The sequence below is a fragment of the Idiotropiscis lumnitzeri genome, chromosome 4 (genome assembly GCF_059441095.1).
Source record: "Idiotropiscis lumnitzeri isolate Australia: NSW breed Sydney's pygmy pipehorse chromosome 4, RoL_Ilum_1.0, whole genome shotgun sequence".
In the NCBI taxonomy this organism is placed as follows: Eukaryota; Metazoa; Chordata; class Actinopteri; order Syngnathiformes; family Syngnathidae; genus Idiotropiscis; species Idiotropiscis lumnitzeri.
In genome coordinates this window covers 3,545,914-3,561,546 of record NC_142394.1, presented here as the reverse complement: position 1 = coordinate 3,561,546, position 15,633 = coordinate 3,545,914, and the positions used below count along the sequence as shown (strand labels likewise).

Below are 15,633 nucleotides of genomic sequence, written 5' to 3'. Positions count from 1 at the left end.
TTTGACAATGCTGTGATTTAGAATAAAATGGAACGATCCGGTTTCTATGACAGTGACACTAATAGTGAAGAGTAAATCTCTGCACAGCAACTTTTAACTGGTCAAAACTACCTAACAAAATGTCTGTGATAAGGACATGGAATGGGCACTATTGTTATTTTCATGTACAAGAGATGAGCTAATTCCTTGAAATCACCCAATACATCACGATTATTTCATATATGTTGTGATGAAACAACAGCGCATAAAAAAATACTCTACTACAGGTGAATAAAGGGTTGACTTCAGTAACTTTCTATATATGCAACACATCTAATATGCTTACCAAAATGTCATTAATTCGAACTTGTATTAACCCATCACATAGAGAGAAAAGCTACTGAAAAGGATGCCATGATTTAAAAGAAAAATGTGGACACTACCAACTATGACCAAAAGATGTCAGTGCAAGACTTTTGGCTACAGATATTTTTTTTAAATCACATGCCACACAAGGTGATTAGTTACAAGTAGGGTTCATTGCCGTTGCTTGCTTGAATTTATTTTTAGTTTATTATTCACACCTCAAGTATCTAATTTGCAACAATTCAAAATTATCAGTTAACACCAGAAAAAGAGGTAATATTTTTCAAATAGTCCTTAATTTCCCCACGCAAAAACAATGCATTATTTTTGAGTGATGATTGATTTTTATTATTTCAGCATTGCCACATTGTTCATTTGAAACAACTCATACAAATATCTAAGGAATTGAATTACTTTATTGTTATCTGTATGCAGTTTTGTTAGAGATGGCACACTCTACTCAAATGCATAGTACATGGCAAAGCACATAAGGAGCAAATGATCATCTTTCATATCTTAAAACAAAAAAGTCAAATTGCAAATAATTTTAACAAGCTAACACTAATTTCTTTCAGAAAATGAACAGCAGATGGTGGTGTATATCACAACAGACCCCTCGAGTCTTTAAACCAAAGTACCTGCCTTGCCATACTGTCAAGTTGTGAAGTCCTTACAGTGTCTTGATTTTTTAGTATTTTCAAGGCTGGCCATCCAGCTGGTATGAAGCAGAAACACGCACATCCACATCATCCTTTGTCTCTGTCTGCAGGAAAACAGAGTCAGGTTAAAACTTAAATAAATAAAATATATGTAAAATTTAAAAAAAAAACACATAGGCACAATAATTGACACACACTTGTATTTACATATATATATATATATATATAATATATATATATATATATTATATATATATATATATGCGCAAGTAAAATATATGATGTAAATACAAGTGTGTGTCTATTAGTGCGCCTATGTGTGTGCGCGAGGCAATCCCACACCAATGATGCTTCTCAATTTGGTTACTCCTATCTCTAGAAAGAAACGCTGGCCGCGTTACAGCTTTAAGATGAGTAACCAAGGCGACTCAACTCCCGGGGCTTCTGGTAAAAAAAATAAATAAAATGCTATGCAAGAGAGTAAAAACATGAAAGGATGATCTAGAGGAGAAAAACGTTGTGGCCGTTCACTCAACGCAAACTGAAAAGTGTGCACGCCACAGGCAATGTTTGATGCTCGTAGAGGAGTGTAGCCCTCATCATGAGTCCAAGTCACCCTTTTATGGGTGCTTTAGTGTTAAGGTTCCCCAGGGTAAAGGAGATGATTACCCATCACACACGCGCGTGCGCACACACAGTCGCAGTACACTGAAGCCAATAAGGTCTGCAGCACCCTGGAGGATACATTGGCTTTAAGAGAACATGAAAATGTTTTTTTTTCAGCATTATATAATATATGCACAAAAACACTATCTGATTTTGCACTGATGATTGCTAGTTGACCTTTCTGATTTCTAAGATGACCTCCGCTCTCTCACATGTTTTCCAGGAGAGGCTTGCGGCGTCTGCTGAGGCGCCTCCTGGATTTTCAGGTGTCCCAGCTTGTCAGGGTCTCCGACACAAACGATCAAATCACATTGCCTGAGCTGGGTTTGTACTGCAGGTGGGGGAAAAAAACAGGAAAAAAACTGGCCGAGTTTCTAAAGATAATCCATCTTAGCAGTAAACAACTTCACTGTTGCACATGTTTAAAGATGTATGCACACTCTGAGAAGCATTCATTAATTTCATTCAAGTCACACACTGGGCTTATACTGTAACGTACATACATCTCATCGATTGACATCAAATACAAATTGAAAATTGTAATTCCGCCTTTATATGCGCAACACTGATCAATTTTAATGTACTTGGATTTGTTGTTGTTTGCACCGATAAAGCATTACCATATCTCAAGATAAGCTTCAGTGAGGTTCTCAAACAGCAATGACAATAATAACCATATTGTTTTATGAATAACTCTCATGTCTCTGTCGATGAAATTCTCATCTTAGTAATGACTACATATTTGATACAGATCAGATATGTTTGCTAATGTGACAGGAGAGTGTACATATAAACAGTTAGCAGGGAGCAGGAACTCTTTGATGCAATTACCAGTTTGAGTCAGTTTTTTTTTACTTTATCATGTTTATCAGGTTTATTAACATTATTTAGAAATGGCATTTCTTTAATGAAGGGTGTTTGGAATTAACAAATATTATAGCTTTGTTGATTTGAGCTGTTAAGGAGAAAAGACAATTTTACTGATGGTCCGCTTTTTATGACTGTAACTGTCCCCTTTGGCAGAAAACAAGTCACAACATCTTGCTTGATTGATTAAACCTTCAGTTACTTCTAACACACCAGCGGGTCACAATCTGACAGCTGTCATGTATAACAATGCGACTCTGCGCCGCTGACACCTCTAAGCAACACTAACTTGCATAGCAGTTGGACTCTTGTGTGGCTATCGTATTGCAGATCGAGGGCAAACTGTTACATCTGGAGATTTGCATAGTTGACAGTCGGTCATAAATGTCATTGTCATACTCATTACATAATTCATGCATATTGACATTATTAAGAAATACACTTACGTGCCAGTTGATCTATGCAATTAGACAGCAGCTCCAAACCTCTTAGGATATATTCCAGATCAATGTGGGTGGTTGAGGAACACAGTTCAGTGCTTGTCCCTGTGTTATTCATCTGGGTGGAAAAAGACAACAACAAAAAAGAAAACAACATGAGGAAATTGCACCGAATCCGTCATCTCACTGAGTCTGAAATTGTATCAGACTTATTATGAATACTGGGTGTAAAAAAAAATATTGAAAAAAAAAATCAAAGGCAGACCACAGTCTAAATGTGAATATGCACTTTTATTTGATATTTTATCAGATTTAAATGTAACAATGAAATGCATGCAGTACTGTGCAGATTTTAATTTAAATTTGTCGACAATTCAGCTATTCTGGATTGAAAACTTCACATCTCAGTGTGTGGAGCGTCAGTGGGAGCGGGTTCCTGCAGTCCGCCCGCTGCCACAGTGTTGAAGCTTAGGCGATGAGCCTCTTCGAGATGGCGCATCGAACCCCACAGTTCGGGGTTGGTCCGCATAGCCGTCATGTCGTAAGCCATCCACGCCAGCTGCACTACAGGTGGACAGAACCGCAGTTCATTTGCGCTGCACTTTGGCCGATGCAGCTCTAACAATGTCTGTCCCACAAGTCAACGTTTACGTTTCGAACCAGATATGTTTTCCATGTCTTCTATCATTCTTTCCAAATGCCCGTCGAGTTCCAAAGAGTTTTCGAGGCACGTTTGGTCCCCAGGAGGCAATGTAGAGTCGGCCATCTGCCGAACAAAGCGGCATGTCCATAATTTCATAATTGATTTCTGACAGCGATACACCATTCAGCCATTTTGGATTACGACGCTAGCCTAAATAAGGTTATGTTGCTAGGTCGTTTTGGATTCACCGATATCCTCCCTTTTTCAACAATTTATTGAGGAGTGGTGGGCGAATATACTCCTATAACAGGCTCATAATAAATATTGTATCGTGGTACAAAATAAAATGTCGAAAGACTTACGTTTGGCAAGGCTTTATGGTCAGGCAGGCGGCTAGGGCAGTGGCCAGCTTTGACTATGGTGGGGAGTGCTGGGTGGGTACAATGAGCTTTCATGAGGAGTTACTACAACCAATAAATAAATAAAATAACGACACCTTAATGCACGCTCTTGATTAATTATATTAATTTGTTATATCAAATAACAATGATAATAATTATAGCGAATTTTGGGAAATTTCAATTGCAACATTTAAATACTTTATGTTAATTCTAACAATTGCCTCGGATAATGTGTGTGTTGGGTGCGGGTGAAATCATCCTAATGGCTTATAAATTACAACAATGAAGTAAAATTACAATTAAAATTATATTTCACTATGTTTGTACAGTAAATGGAAGCTCTTATCCAGCTGTTGTGAAATGCGCTGTATAAATAAAGTTTTATTGAATTGTATCTATGAAGAGCAGTCTAACTGATAATTACAATCAGACAAATACATAGTTCAATTGTCATTCTAAATTGTGTTGGTTAAAATTGAATAATATTGTCTTTGTAAAGACTAATAACTATATGACAGACAAATACAGTCACAATACATAGTACCATTTCAACAATGAGTGAAAAAAATGAACATTAATAATACACTTGGAATGTTTTATTCACCTTGATATCAAAATCTCCAGGTTGACACTACATTTACACATCTTTCTATAAAAAAAAAATCCTTTAATTTTTAGTTGAATTTACGCAATTGAAAATGCAAATGACTGAACTTAATCGTAATGTCACTGCTCAAGCTAAAAAAACAAACACTTAAGCAAAGTTGAACGAAATGCCTGGAGCAACTGTACAATCCCAAGTGAAAAAAAAGGGCTACTCACCTAAGGAGAGAACCAATCAAACAAGAGAGGGGGCGTTTCCAGGGAAACAGATATAGCAGGTATGACAGGTGACAATTGAACATAAAGCAAGGACAACGCTGACAAGCAAAGAGGACCGATAACGCCATTTGGATCAGCTCAATACATTTCACAGCTTGAAGAGAACGAACACGGAGAAAGATTTTGATACAGAAGTCAAGACAACTGAAGGTTAAAGCGGCTGTCTTCAAGGTAAGAAGAAACACTGCTTCGACAATGTCTGCTTTTGAGGCCCAGGAACAATCTCCTCCACGTTGTGGCCCTCAGTTCCCGAGCCTTGGCCAGGAGCCCCCTGAACTCAGCATGTACAGTGACTGTTACTACCCCCCGCCATCCCTGCCAAGTCCTCAGCGCACCACACCGGCCTCCTATGAGCTGGGTGACTTCAGCACTACATCCCCAAACCCTTACCTTTGGTTCAACGGCCCTGGGCTGAACACACCATCATACCTGACGACCAACGGTCCACCCGGGAACCCGGGACCTCCTTTTGTCCCGCAGCACTATGGCATGCAGAGGCCTTACTTGGGCTCGGCTGGAGCAGGCGGCCCTGGAGGGGAGTTGAGCTGGTTCTCCCTCCCATCTCAAGAGGACTTGATGAAGCTAGTCAGGCCACCTTATTCTTACTCAGCTCTCATCGCCATGGCTATCCATGGAGCACCTGACCGGCGGCTGACCCTGAGTCAGATATATCAATATGTCGCAGACAACTTCCCTTTCTACAACAAGAGTAAAGCAGGATGGCAGAATTCCATCAGACACAACCTATCACTAAATGACTGCTTCAAAAAAGTACCAAGAGATGAGGACGACCCAGGTAATATTTTGAAAACACCTTTTTTTATTTCTCTCTTTCAACAAATGTTGATTTTTAATTGTGCATTCTGTATTGTTTACATTTTTGCAAAATCCTACTTAACAGGCAAGGGCAACTACTGGACACTCGATCCAAACTGTGAAAAGATGTTCGACAATGGAAACTTCCGCCGCAAAAGGAAGAGGAAGTCTGACTCCCTCTCTGGGGTCGATGGTAGTTCAGGAGCCCCTGAGTCAGGTGAAAGTGAGCGGGGCAGCCCCAAACACTCTGCCAACTCTTCCCTAAACATCTCCCAGACGCCGGACAGAATTCCCTCGCCGTCATCATCCAGTGCTACACCTTGTCTGAGCAGCTTCCTGTCTGAGATGTCTGGAGTGTCCGGTGGGTCAGGCAATGATGTGGGAGGAGATGCATTGAGCAGACCCCTGCAAGTTAACCTTCCTCTAGATGGGCCACATAGGCTTCCACAGGCTGCAAGTTTTAATAGCTACTCGCCAAACTCTGCTGGCCGAGAGTGGCTTCCACAGGTGCAAGCTCCCCCGATGATCTCCACTTCACCCACCCACTCTTCCTCATTAGGGTACGCGAGCCCCATCCTCAGCCAGTACAGTGCATCCAGTGGACACTACTTTCCCCCGCTGGGCTCAACGGGAATCATCTATCCACGTGAGGGCACTGAAGTTTAATTTAACAAGAATTGAACTGATGGTGTAGAAACATTTTTTCGCAGGATTTAGTTTTCTTTTGCAATAGAGATGAGTTGTCACACACACACCCTAAGTGTGTTTGCGCTGACAGAGACAGTTGAGGTCACAAAAGCGTGTGACAACGGAATAAAACACCTTTGATTCCCACAGAAACGTCTGAGTCAGCAGCGAAGAGCTGAAACTGTCTGAAAGTAGCAAATTCAGAGTCAGCTATTATCCCTACCAAAGCCGGTCTCTATCAGGGCTGACTCATTCTTAACTGATCTGAGGTCTGATCTGCTGACATCAGTCTGTTCCACTCTACTGTCAGTGATTCCTTGATGGTATCACACAAACACAACGTCCAGACAGCAGTTTAGATGAGCGGTTAAATTACACCTTTGTCTACATTATATTCATGTGACCCTTGTTTTGCTGTCTCCAAAATCTGATCTGATGATCTTCCAGAGTCTCAAATGTGTACTTTGTAAATATGTCTGTGTCTTTTAACCTTAATCATTTACATAATTTGGTTGTTATTACACCTGTTAATGTATTCTTAATGTATGGATGGCAAAAATGATGTTGTCTTTTTGATATGAATAAAGTACTTTTGACAGCTGCATTTGCGACTTATTTAAATCAAATGAACCATTTTTCATGTAATGTTAAGAAAATAAACAAATACATAAAAAGATCAAGAACCAAAAGTAGAATACAAGTCTTCAAAGTGAGAGAAAAAGCTCCAGCAAGGTAAAGCGATGACCAGAGGAGTAGAAGCAGCAGGTCTGTGAAACCTGATCTTTGTGTGATAAATTGTTTAACTGATTCACTGAAATGATAAAAATCCTCATTCCCATGCAATCCCTTCTTCCCTGACTAAACAGCTAAACAGTCGCAGTATATCAGTAGGAACTGCTGACTGGCAGCAGCTTGATTCAACCGTCACAAGATTCAACGACGCTGAAGTGGGAACTGACTGCGTACTGCACAATTTGACTGACATCAATATTGTTAATTGTCACCAATATGTTATAGTCTTTTTCATCAACAATGAAAGTGCAAGAAAAAGATTAAAAAAAAAGAACAACAACACACATTCAGAGAGGTTTTATTATCGTTAGATTATACTGGAGTCATTCCTTTACATTTGAAAGGATCATAAATGACATTGCTTGTCTTATATGAGAGTCATGATATAGCAAACAATGTATGCGTACATTGAAGGGACACTTGATTGACGTTAACATTGGCACTTATATAATAGGTTTGCATGTAAAAATGACATCAGTACTAAAATGTCCCCCCCCACCCAAAAAAAAAATGACGTGATTTTTTTTAGATTTACGACAAATTGGCATTGCCTCTTTTAAGAGCTGGGCTTGTTACTTTTTTTTCGGTTTCAGCGTCTACATCACAGCAGGGAGGCAAGCATTGCAATATTGCTTGCTTTGTCAGTTCTGTTGTCTAAAACAGAGACCAATCACCACCAAAATGCAAATGCACATTACTACTCGTTTCCACTTCAACCTGTGAAAGTATAAAGGTATTCTGCAAAATAGTTTGGAATCATTGACATCAAACGTGAGCACATGTGATCACCTCCACAAAATCCAAAAGACCATCTCTTCTTCACTTACACAGGCTCAAGCATACAAGAACATGAATGCGCACTCAAACCCGACTGGATATATTTTGGATGTTTAGCTACACTAAGTTGGTGTCAAACCGAAGGAGGCAGACGGTGGCCGGCAGATGGGCATGGATCTTTATCATCCCCACACCCTTCCTTATTTCCTAATTTCTCCAAAATTAATGGATAAAAAAGAAATAACTCATTTCAGTTTCCTGATAAAAAAAAATATAAACTGAACATCCATCATGGCTGGACTGATTTATTAATTTACTGTGGTCAAATTGTATGCGCTGGTACTAAGGTGCTGTATACCTTTGTTTGACAGCGATGAACATCCAGTTATACAGTAAACTACCCATTGATCAATTTCCGCCTGAGGCTTTTATTTACCCTGAAACACAGGCAGCATGACATCCATTTACACTAAACACAGAAAAAAAAAAGAAACAATGAACAATGAAGGGAAGACTGAGAGAGAGAAAGAAAAAAAGAGCTGGATAAACAGCAGAAATGACAACAGATTGTGTATGGTCGCAAAGTGAAAAAAATCAGCGTTATAAAATTGACATTATGTACTGATTTCAGAACAAGATGCGGTTCTATTAAAACAAAGATAAAATGGGAATTTAGTTTAAATCATGCAAAAATGTCATGCCTCACTCAGACTCATATAGTGGTGGGGGGGATTGTGACTCCTCCGAATTCAGATGCAAATTGATCCTCTTCACCTACAATCAACACTGTGGAGTGGCGAAGAGCAGAGACATAACAGAAGTGTGGTCAATGTTAAAAGTTGAATAGTTTATTCAACATGACAGTTTTTTTACTACTCCACACTTTATTTATATTGCTTGCTAATGGGTCAGCAAAGACTATGCTTAAATACGGTCAATAAAAAAAATATTTTATATATATATATATATATATATATATATATATATATATATATATATTCAACATTGGCTTGTGTTCTGTGGATGAGCTATCCGCAAGGAATCTTGGTCTTTCGAGTACAGGTAGTAATAGTATGCATGGCGTTTAGTGTGCAAACCAGCTGAAATAAACAAACTGAGCGAAACAAAGTTGCATTTTTTAAGGGCTCTTATCTCTCACGCTCACCAATCAGTGGCATGCTACTGTGGACAGATCACATTAACCATGTCCGAACTTCTTTTGCGGCTGCGTGGGAAGGCTAGCCGCTAAAAGCTACCTTGCTCCACAGCAGCGTGGACTTTTGTCTTATGTAACCGTTGCAACCATTTGCAACCTTGAACAAAGCCTAACACAAAAAAAAAAAACATTCAGTACAAGTGCACACACTTGCAAACCTAAGAATGCGTCCAATAACTTTTGAGCAGACTTTAAGTGAGCGAGTGATATTGCGCCTAATAGACCGTTAAATACGGTACATATTGTGTTTTCCTGCTTTCTGCAAGGGACCTGAATAGTTTTGATGAGTAAATTATGCTCAGCAAAATTGCTTTTTACTCATCTTGTTCCTGCGTGATTATGAGTATGATGGGCATTGTTGTGGATAGGCATGAATTTTATGATATGACAAAGAATGATGCACACACGCATGCACGACCACCCCTCACTGAAGTGTTTAGTCACCCTGGCCACCCCACTGAAAAGTTTCTGACTGTACTCCTGGCCGGCACATCAAGTGAGGTGCAGAGCGCTCTGCCAAATTCCAAAACTTGCCCCAGCATGGAAATAAAGATGTGCCAGTTGTTACGCCAAGTGCACGTCTGCCAGTCTATGAAAATAGGGCCTGTGTGTGAACTTGACCTAATTTGACCGCATTCTTAACTGAGGAAATTCCCTTTATAGAGTAAAATGTATATTGCCTCAAATCATATGAAACATACATTACAATTACTATAAATATGCCTTCAAAATGATTCTTTGGCATATTGGTCGGGGACATGACTGAGGGATATCCCACGCAGGATCCATCACACGCACCTTCCTTGCCTTAGGCTGTGGAATTATTGCTCAATACAATAATGCGATTAAAATCTAATAAATCCTCTCCCCCCACCTGCTGCCTGGCTCGTGGCAGTCTCACACACACCTGTCGAAGTAACGGAATTCACCCACACAAGTGTTGTTTTTGTGAGTGTGTGTCTGTGTGTGTAGTGCAAGTTGTTTATATCATAAACTTAGGAGAAGAGTGATTATCTGAGCGCTGCAGAGCATGAAGAAAGCATTTAAATGACATGCTTCCATTCTAGCAGCAATAAAATATTTTTTGGTGTATTTATTGAAAGACTAGCCAGGTAGTGGATTTGTTGAAATGAATGTGAGCAAAGTTATTTCTTCATTTCAATACTATCGAAATGAAAATGCTAAATGTATGGTACCAGATGAACCCAAAACACACACGCATGCACCTCCTGTTTTTACTAAAACAACCATGCCCTATCAAGGCTGTTTAGTAAACGGCAGAGGAGAACGTCAAGCCTGGAGAAATGTAGTCATGCTCAGTGCTCCAGGAGTGGGCCCAGGATTTACCAGCTTACTGTTATGTGTAAACACCCCCACACACTCCAGACACACGTACGCAGGTGATGAAAGCACTAAATACCTTGCCCTTAGTCCTCAAGTTTTGTGTCCTTTAAAGGTCAACGGAAAATTTTTGTATGAATAAAATTTACCTTAATCATGTTTAGATTTAAAAGGAAAAAAAAAAAAAGATCAGAGAAGCTGTTCCAGACAATAGCATTTAGGATAAGGTCTACAAAAGAGACAAATTCCATAAACAGTGACCAAACAACTTAGTCCCAAAATATATTCCAGTTGAGGCCAATTCCGAAAACCTTTCCAGACAGTTTTACAAAAATACAACATCTTCTTAGTAACATCCATCCCTGTCAGCTCTTGTACTGTAAGCTTGTGAGTGTTCACCGCTTCCTAAACATGGCTTATATACACGATTTGTGGAAAAGTTAAGTTTAAAGACAAACAGGAGCATGGAGAGAAGCTGTGTATATATGAATCATTGCTATTTCACCCTAAAATATTTTCCATGTCAACAGGCAGTAAACATTGTGATACAAAGAGGGCTTTGCAGAGAGGGAGGGAGAGGGAATTACACCAGAAGTGGGCATCTCTCTGAGCTGAAGACCAAGTACAGTATATTGCAAGCATTGTCCTTTATTTTCATTTGCATTTGAAATATAGTTCGTGGTCACAAATTTAGAGAGACCATAACATTTTCCCAAACCGCTGCAGTCCAAATTTGCTCACCTGCAATTTTGAATCAGATGCAGATGCTTCACATCCAAAATAAAACTCCTCACTTTTCTAAAACTTTTGGATGTTTGTCATCAAAGACTCAAAACAGGCTGTATGTTTGTATGTGAGTGTCATTTGTTGACTGTCGCTATTCCGCCTTTCACGCCCAATCGGTGCTAGTTCTGGTTTAGACGTCGAGCCATGATTAGCGCCAATTGTTGTTGTAATTTGTTTTCTGCAAAACACTCACTAGAATCTCGGAAATCTAGTGCCAGACAAGAAGAATATCTTCACAGGAAAGGCTCCTTATGTCAATGACTAGGAAGCAACATTAAATTCCTATTTCTACCGCAAAGAGCCGGTCAACTTCAGCTGTTTTGGAAACAAAGATGCATACGGTGACACATGAATGTCATATCAGTGAGTTAATGACGCATGTACAGTAGGTCTGGGATCGCTTTCTACCAGACAAACTAGTGTTTGGCGATACGCAAACTGTGCCCAGCTGAGCACACTGGAAAAGATGAAAATAATTTTTTAACCTTTAAGTGACATATGTGAGATATTGTGACTTTTGTTTCACCACAGTGACAACTATTAGTGTGCCACACATGCAGTTCATCCAGTGGAACAAAATGGTGCTGCGGCACATTAGCCTTCTATTGGTAATCGAAACAATTTAACAGGGTGTGCAGGCCCACCATATAGATTGTTGCAGAACTACTGACACCCCATTATTTTGTAATCAGGCAGCAAAGCTGTTTGTGCTGAATCTTGCCTCATTTTCTCTACTGTTCAGTGCAGTGCAGTGGTGAGCTGTGAGGGACAGCAAGGCCTTCTCTGCTGGTCCAAGCACTATTCGATGTACTGACCTACATGTACAGCAGAAATGATAACATTTGTGCCGTGAAATTTCAGTGGTCCATCCATGAGTTATGTTTCAGACCACCCCCGCAATAAATGTTATTCGCAATATCGAAAAACCTTAGTGAAATACATGGCGTGTTTTTATAGCGTTTATGGCACTTTGGACCAAATTCACAAAGAATGAACATCGCTCACTGATAATCCTTCAATCTCACTTCAAAAAGAGCATAGTACATTTTTTTTGTACTACTGCTGCCATATCAGGCTTTCGGGAAGTTTACACTAACTTTCTCTTGACGTTATTTGCTTCACTCAAACTGCATGTGGCTATTTGTAATGGTGTTACTGCATTAGACATTGTTAACAGATACACAAGATACACAGTATCTCATTTAAATACATGCAATTACCACCGGCGCAGAAACACAATCTGAGAGTGCCAATGCTTTAAAAGACGTACTTGTACGCCTTGTGGATAGAAAGAGTTAAAAGATCTGAGGTTATGGTAAAAATCCATTGAATTTAGTATATAAATGTAGCTTACTTGTGTGCAACAAACATTGGCCATTTAGCGATTTTGGGGCGGCTGTTTATTCAGTCGAGCCGAACTTATTCTTATACTTTACCAAATCTTCTTGCGGTCCGGTTTAAACCCGTTTGCTGGCCAGATCCGGCCGCGGGCCGTATGTTTGTCACCGCTGATATAAAGCATAACAGCTCTAAATGCATTTTCACTACGTTTACTTTGAACTCTGGGCTCCACTAATTGACCCAAGTATGCCGATCTCTATGCCTTTGTGGGTTTATAAACAATCAGCAACAATTCAGTGATTTGTAGATCAGTAGCAGAATTTTGAAATATATTCCATAGCTGATTGGGCGCCAGTGTAAAGTCTTTAGGAATGAAGTAATAATTTCTGGTGTCTTGTGTTTTGGAAGGGAGTCCCGTAAACTGACCATTACAATAATCAAGTATACTGGGCATAAAATAATGCATAGTCTAACTGCTCATGGGTAGAGTTTTTTTCCTTTTGGTATTTTGCTAGAATTTGCGCTGGCAGAATTGGTCATAACAAGCTGTATGCTCCTTTGTATGGCCTTGTGGGATAGAAATAGTCTTTTTTCAGGCTATCCTCATGGAATTCCTTGCATGAAAATCGAATCCGCAGTGCGCACGAGTACGCTGTGCTTGAAATTGCGGAAACACAAATTCGACTCGCTGGGGTCCGTGCATGACATTGATAGCTAAACTGCAACATCTCTTTCGGGTGACATATTTGGCCGTGTATGTGACGTGGGCAATTGGAGATCGCATTTGACACGTATCATGCAACATTGGCATTCTGAAGCATTTTGCCCAAAGGTAACATATGCAGACTGAACCGAAGTAGTCTGGGGACCGACTCTTGAGGGACCCCACATGTCATGGCCATTTGATCAGGTTCAAAACGTGCAATGGTCACAAATTGCGGTAACTCTTTTTCTCTAAGGGCCTGGCTCTATTTTTCTTTTTGACCCCATCCAAGTTTCCAACCTATTTCAGAGTATATTACGACCAATTGTCAAATCAATCAAATGCTCCACTGAGATCCAATAAGACAAGCACCGACATGTTCCCTGCGTCAATTTTCAAAGTTATATGATTTAGTACTTTAATAAGAGCGCTTTCTGTACTGTGACGTGTTCGGAATCCTGAATAGAATTGATCAAAAAGTCAGTTTGAGTTAATTAAAAATATATATTGATATATATTGTTTAAAAAGGGAAGGTTTGAGATGGGTCTTTTGGGAAGGCGCTTGATGGCGGCTACTTTCAGAGGTTTAGGAAGCTCGCCTGACCGAAGTGAGCATTTGATTATTTGCTGTACCTAGGTTTGAACAGATATCTAAAGAGTTTTGAAAAAGGCAGATTGTATCGAGTCAAGAGAGCTGGTTGATGGTTTCAACTGCTGAACCACATCTGCTATCTTTCTTTGATCTACTGCATCAAATTCTGTCCACTAAAGTAGCAGGTAACTTCATTATATATATATATCTGTTGAGAGGAGTTCTGTCACTATTTGAATTGGGGGATATGTGAGTTTGTCGATCATTGCAAATTGATGCATGCGTTGTTGAAATTCTCATTAATGATTTCAGAAAAGTTTTGGTTATCTTTTACGAACACTTTGTTAAAATTACAACGACATTGACTGTACTGGACAAAATGAACTCAAGAATTTTTTTTCTCCACTTACGTTCCAGCATCCTGCACTTTGATTTCAAAGTCATTATGCTCGTAGTGAACCTCTAAGGTGTTTTATGTCGGCATGAAATGGTCTTAATTTTAATAGAAGCAACAGCACCCAAGATATTTGGGATTTTCCAAGTGAATTGGAAGAACTGCTATGGTAACATGATCGTAACTTGTGTTATATCATCACTGTGAATTACTCTGATAAAGTGATTCAGGTTAAAGAGCCAGCATCCACAGATGAAAGATCCCATCTTGTAACCTGTGAGAGAAAACCGCCTCTTTGAAATGGAGCCATTCAAAGCTACTACTTAAAATTGATGTGGCGCGCCAGGGCACATGCATTGACACCTGTGTTTTTTCAGATCGAACATCATTCATTTCTTCAAATATAACATATAAGCATCAGTTAGATTATATATATAGCATAACAAATGAGTCACATTTGCTTTTTCATTACTTCACAAATCTCTGCAGGTCAAAGCGCAAATCAATGGTAAATTAATTTCACGGGGTGGTAGGATTGAGGTGAAGTGGGGGTTTAACACGCTGCTGATCTTGACCAATCAATCTGTGTGGAAGCCTCACGCTTATTCAGGATGGATAATGTCATTAAATATTACGTATAGCCTGGTTATTCCAAAATCATTATTCAATCATTTTTTTAAAATTTTTATTGTATCATTACAGTCCAATCATATAATGTATTATTTATATTTTCCTTAAATATAGTGTGGAATGTATACAAATTTAACCGTGTAAATTTACCACCTGAAGAGACATGATATATTATATCCAGAATGGAAATGTCGCTACTTCTAGCACGATCGCGCTTTCCCAGGCCTAGAGGGACATCTGTATGATTACCAACATACAAATTGGTATGCTTGGAACTGTTGATGTTTTGCTCCCTGGAAATATAGTGTTGAAGCTTGTGAACAGAATGCGAAATAATGTCAAATAAATCCAGAAATAAGATATTCATTACACTTAGATGGATTCAACTAAATAAATTTATGGTGCCCATTGAATGATGTAAATGAGAAATTGTCTATTTGGGTGAAATGATTATAAAAATCTGCATGTAATAAAAAAAAAAAACCCTATGCAGGCTACTCTCAATGCCCCGCCGTGACCACTTATTGCTCTGCGATTGGCTGGTAACGAGTGCAGGATGTGTTACATACCACGTCAAGGCGAGTGGGTTTTGCTCCAGCACACCTGGGATTTGAATGATTAAAAGCGGAACTGACAATGGATGAACGGATGGATG

The 15,633-nt window shown here is 39.4% G+C and overlaps 2 protein-coding genes and 1 long non-coding RNA gene across 5 annotated transcripts; 1 reads left to right on the top strand and 2 right to left on the bottom strand.

The window, feature by feature from the left end:
• Positions 1-782: 782 nt before the first annotated feature.
• On the bottom strand, positions 783-10,904 carry LOC148337853 (uncharacterized). Of its 2 annotated transcripts, XR_015842904.1 has the most exons (4): positions 10,612-10,904; positions 2,984-3,095; positions 1,883-2,001; positions 783-1,108 (listed from the first exon to the last, which is right to left on the bottom strand). It is a non-coding gene; the product is annotated as an uncharacterized LOC148337853 (long non-coding RNA). The 2 variants fall into 2 exon arrangements; XR_015842905.1 differs by lacking the exons at positions 783-1,108; positions 1,883-2,001; positions 2,984-3,095 and adding an exon at positions 7,524-8,761.
• syce3 (synaptonemal complex central element protein 3) lies at positions 3,329-4,091 on the bottom strand. Its single transcript, XM_088294188.1, has 3 exons — positions 3,983-4,091; positions 3,638-3,743; positions 3,329-3,541 (listed from the first exon to the last, which is right to left on the bottom strand). Exons 1-3 carry the CDS (start codon positions 4,073-4,075, stop codon positions 3,375-3,377), a joined length of 366 nt encoding a protein of 121 aa, XP_088150314.1. The 5' UTR covers positions 4,076-4,091; the 3' UTR covers positions 3,329-3,374.
• Positions 4,934-7,010, top strand: foxi3b (forkhead box I3b). Of its 2 annotated transcripts, XM_088292375.1 has the most exons (3): positions 4,934-5,074; positions 5,150-5,699; positions 5,805-7,010. In XM_088292375.1, exons 2-3 carry the CDS (start codon positions 5,186-5,188, stop codon positions 6,383-6,385), a joined length of 1,095 nt encoding a protein of 364 aa, XP_088148501.1. In that variant the 5' UTR covers positions 4,934-5,074; positions 5,150-5,185; the 3' UTR covers positions 6,386-7,010. The 2 variants fall into 2 exon arrangements, with proteins under 2 accessions (XP_088148501.1, XP_088148500.1); XM_088292374.1 differs by having other exon boundaries at positions 4,940-5,699.
• Positions 10,905-15,633: the final 4,729 nt, after the last annotated feature.

Bases quoted from the DNA above. Each gene is read 5' to 3' on its own strand.
- foxi3b (XM_088292374.1), top strand. From the start codon at position 5,099: ATGTCTGCTTTTGAGGCCCAGGAACAATCTCCTCCACGTTGTGGCCCT. The intron at 5,700-5,804 runs GTAATATTTTGA...CCTACTTAACAG, and splicing joins AAGAGATGAGGACGACCCAG to GCAAGGGCAACTACTGGACA.
- syce3 (XM_088294188.1), bottom strand. From the start codon at position 4,075: ATGAAAGCTCATTGTACCCACCCAGCACTCCCCACCATAGTCAAAGCT. The intron at 3,744-3,982 runs GTAAGTCTTTCG...TTTGTTCGGCAG, and splicing joins ACCATAAAGCCTTGCCAAAC to ATGGCCGACTCTACATTGCC. The intron at 3,542-3,637 runs GTTCGAAACGTA...GTCCACCTGTAG, and splicing joins AGACATGGAAAACATATCTG to TGCAGCTGGCGTGGATGGCT.